The following is a 4,405-nucleotide window of genomic DNA, read 5'->3' as shown; positions in this document are numbered from 1 at the left end:
TGTTGAAAGTTGAAATTTGAGATACAAGCATTTACGTGCTGTTAAATGTGGCAATTTTGTGTTCCACAGAATTGCCAAAGATGGAGAAGAAATTAAAAGAGCCGACCCTTATTAAAAACACAGCTAATTAAGTGCTTAGTGCTGACTCAATTGAGGCAGAAGACAAGTCAATCTCAACAACCATTTATCATCCTGCTTGTCTGTTGAACTTATGCCTAATTACATTTTGGACTTTTCTAATCTGTCCCTTGTGTTATGGACACTGTGGAGACTGCACTATCTTTGATCATACTCAATTAAATCCTAATCAATCCTCTCCACTCAAACTTCTAAGGCTTCTGAAACGAGAAAGGAAATATATATATATAATCAAACATAAACATAAATGCCCTGTGAAGCGTCAGTGGGTTTGGACGCTTGCATATTCTCATTAGCTGTTTAAGGATTAGAAGCTTCGATCCTTTATGCGCCAAATGTTTAAAATCCTTGCGGCTAGTCCATTCCTAATGGCTCGTTTGTTTGCTGTCGTTAAATTCTTCATTTTCTAACAGACTATCTGATGCTATGCATTTTAGTTTTTATTTAATAAGCTTAGAATCCATTTTTTTCCCCTGCCAACAAGCTTTGAATCCGATTAACCGCATCAACGATTTTGACATGTATCCACAAAAAATATGTACTCTCTTTAATTTTTAATATAAGATGTTGTTTTACTTTTATTTTGATCCTAAATATAAGACTCCAATCTGTTTTGTTTATCATATTTATTCATTTTTTTCAAATATAATTCTTCTAATAATTATAGTTCTAATCAATATACTTGATTAGTAAGGTTATTTTAGAAAAGACAATACCTATTTATTACAAATAACTAACTGAACTTATTTCTTTTATCTTTTCAAATTAGTCAACTAGCTCTTATAATTGGACCGGAGGTAATATATAATTTATAAATGAGTTAATATAATTTTTGGTTTCTTAGATTAGTCTTCATTTTGATTTTAATCCCTCAAGTTTTAAATAATATGTTTTGATCCCTCAAGTTTTTCCTATTTTGATTTTGATTTCTCAATGTTCAAATGATCGGTTTTGATTCTTCAAATTTCAAATCATAAGTTTTTCATATAAAATATTAGTCCCTATAAATTAATCCTTTTTGAAAAATCATACTAAATGTTTAATTTTGCACGCATATTTTTTGGATAAAAAGATAATATTCCAAACTTTAAATGACCTGAGCGGGGTTCCCTCGTGCTGGCGCGGATTAAAAACAAAGACATGCCGAGAAGGCGCTAAAGCGGTGCAAGGGGGCAATTCATTCTCTGCCGTCCATTGGTGATATGGATTCAATTTTCTCCATCTCTAGCCATTCTCTCCTTGGCTCTACTGTTACCTCTTCCTTCTCCCAAATCGACTTTCCCGCCAAATCACAACGGTCGTTTTCGGCGACGCCCAAGTTTCGCTCACACAGGGCCGACGAGTGTGCTGCTGGTGAAGTTATCTTTCTGAACCTTGCTTAATTTTTCAGGATTCGAATATCTCCTGTGTGTGTTGCGTTTGCAATTTACGTCCTCGTATCGCAGGTCATATCGCCTTATCTGCTTCAACTAGCGGAAGGAGAGGGCTACTATTTATGGCCACACTTCCATGTCTTCTTCCTTTAACTCAAATCATGGATTGTCATGGAGCAAGTGCGATCGAGTAAGCTGAGCTTTCTGTTTATGGTTTTTCTTTATCGGCTTTAATTTCTTGACTCTGGCTAGAAAATGCCTTCCGACCTTCCTCCCTTTCAACAAATGAATACGATTTGTAGTAAGTTCCATCCAGCTAAGTTTCCCTTTTGCATTATCATGCCGGATGGATGCTCATTGCTGTGCTACTCTTTTATTCTGATTTAAGGTCAGGTACAAAGGAATATCTGCTTATAAAAGAAGAAGTCCGCAAGGTATTGTCGAAGGGAAAGGCAGCAGGTGTGCTTCGTCTGGTTTTCCATGACGCTGGGACCTTTGAAATGGATGATAATGCAGGTTCGCATCTGAGGGACGTTTCTCCCCAAAAAAAAAAAAAAAGTTCTTGTCTCATGCTTATTCGTTTCCTGGTATAAATAATTTATATTTCGTGTCATTGCAGGTGGCATGAATGGTTCTATAGTCTATGAACTTGATAGACCTGAAAATTCTGGACTAAAAAAATCTATAAAGGCATGTTTCATCTGTCTATTGTTCCTTATGGCCCCTATTTTTTCCGTAATAACATGATTGTATCTTTTATAGATGAAGTTAATCGCTTGTGCATGAACAGTGAATGCAGATTAGTCTTCTATTTTATATGCTGGCTAATGCCATGGTGGATATATTGTGTAGGTTCTGCAAAAAGCGAAGACTCAGATAGATGCTATAAAACAGGTCATTATTGTTTTCTCTGTTAACAGGTGCTAAAACATGTGCAGTAATTATTGATTTGATCCAGGCCAACAAATTTTATTTTTGGTTTTCTCTATCAGTGTCCTGGGCAGACATGATTGCTGTGGCTGGAGCTGAAGCAGTTTCTGTGTGTGGGGGACCAAAGATCCCAGTTTCAGTTGGCAGGCTAGATTCATTGTAAAGTGCCAAGTGCTTAGCTTGTATGCAAGATGTGACTACCAATTTGTTTTTACCGTTGTATCCCACAAATGATCAGTTACATGTGAACTTGATGAAATGGATTCAGATGCTTTCTAAAATTGATGTTCAAGCCTATTATATGGATCATCCTTTTTCAATTAAAAAAATATCGTCCTTCTTCACATGAGAAGAAAATGGTTTGATGGGATTTAATTCATGGATTGTTTACTTACAAATGAGAACCAGATTGTGTGCCTTCTGCTAGTAATATTCCATCTTTTTATGGATAGGGAGCCAGATCCGGAAGGGAAACTTCCTGAAGAATATCTTGATGCTTCTGGTTTGAAGAAATGCTTCCTGAGAAAAGGCTTTTCGTAAGTAGGAAGTCCCATTTATTTTGGCATTTGCCGTGTGTAGTGGTGATTGCCTGTAGTTTTCCATTTGATGTGACCTTGAAGGACAATAAAATGAGTTGATGCTAAGTTCTGATTTTTTTATTAGTTACATACTATGAAAGCAGTGTTTTGATTATCCATCATTTATTATGGATTCTTGGTATGGGTGAATCTGACATCTTGAAGTCTTGATCTTTACCAGAGTAACAAAGGAAATTTATTATTTTACTTTGCTTGTGTATTATTGATTGATGACGGGGCTTTTCTTGCCCAGAACACAGGAACTAGTAGCGTTGTCTGGAGCCCACACGCTTGGTAGTAAAGGTTTTGGAAGCCCAACTTCTTTTGACAACTCATATTACAAGGTTCTTCTGGAGAAGCCATGGACGTCTTCAGGTAAAGTAAGAAATTCATCAAATTAATTTGAAAGCTTGTTTTGGTATTTTGAGAGAAGTTGCTACCAGCTACTATTTTCCAAGTCCTGCAAATGAAGAAAAGCAAAAGGAAAACGAGGTATCAAGTAGACTTACTACAGCATCAATGGTTAGCCTGCTTTGGGTCATAGTGTACCAATCATCCTACAAAATGAAGATCATTCCATGTCATCACACACTCATTTTCTGTGTGGCCGGACATACTCATTACCTAAGTGCTATTGTCAATAATTTTTATTGTTGTTTTGACGTTCTTCTGCTGTTCTCTTCTGTACAGGCGGTATGTCAGGTATGATTGGCCTTCCTTCAGATCACGCACTTGTTGAGGATGAGGAATGTTTAAGGTTCTCGTCTAAACACTGCCTTCTTTTTTTTTTTTTTTATCCCCGGGATTAGAACAGGGCTAAACTAGCCTTGTAAGATATTGAACCCACAACCTCCCCCAAGCAAGGAGATTGCCCCTAGGGCAATGCGCTCATGTGCGTCTAAATACTGCTCTAAACCACCCATAATATGTGGTACTTACCTCAGATCACTCACTCCTAGTTGTTACAATTACATTATAATATATCAATACCAATATAAAATATAAAATCTATAATAAGTCATGCTATCCATAAGTTATAAATAGTTCAATTTATTTCACATGGTCCATACACTGCGTGGATAAATGTTTACATATAGTATAAAATGTTAGGGTTCTTTATGATAGTATTGAAGAATGATTTTATTTTGCTGCTTATATATATATTTTTTTTGGCTCCTGGTTGAAGAATGAACTTTGAATAAAGTTTACTTTACACGCCGGTTATAAGTTAAAAATAATGAAAAATAAGAAATATTTCCCACTTTCCTTTCACTCCACTAAATAATCATATATGCAATTTTCCCATCAATCGAGCAAAGTATGAGTACAGGAACTTGAACTTGTTTTTGCCAATTCTTCATCTGTAATACTCTGTTTATATTCCTC

At 35.9% G+C, this 4,405-nt stretch overlaps 1 protein-coding gene across 1 annotated transcript; it reads left to right on the top strand.

The window, feature by feature from the left end:
* Nucleotides 1-1,319: 1,319 nt before the first annotated feature.
* Nucleotides 1,320-3,975, top strand: LOC114752658 (putative L-ascorbate peroxidase 6). Its single transcript, XM_028941400.1, has 9 exons — nt 1,320-1,491; nt 1,584-1,701; nt 1,900-2,027; nt 2,131-2,201; nt 2,364-2,403; nt 2,501-2,600; nt 2,894-2,977; nt 3,273-3,394; nt 3,710-3,975. Exons 1-9 carry the CDS (start codon nt 1,341-1,343, stop codon nt 3,826-3,828), a joined length of 933 nt encoding a protein of 310 aa, XP_028797233.1. The 5' UTR covers nt 1,320-1,340; the 3' UTR covers nt 3,829-3,975.
* The last annotated feature ends 430 nt before the right edge of the window (nt 3,976-4,405 follow it).

This window comes from Neltuma alba, unplaced genomic scaffold (assembly GCF_004799145.2).
Source record: "Neltuma alba isolate B1F8T4 unplaced genomic scaffold, ASM479914v2 tig00007465_pilon, whole genome shotgun sequence".
NCBI classification, from domain to species: Eukaryota; Viridiplantae; Streptophyta; class Magnoliopsida; order Fabales; family Fabaceae; genus Neltuma; species Neltuma alba.
The sequence above is the reverse complement of the archived record's forward strand: the minus strand, read 5'-3'. Positions and strand labels throughout refer to the sequence as shown.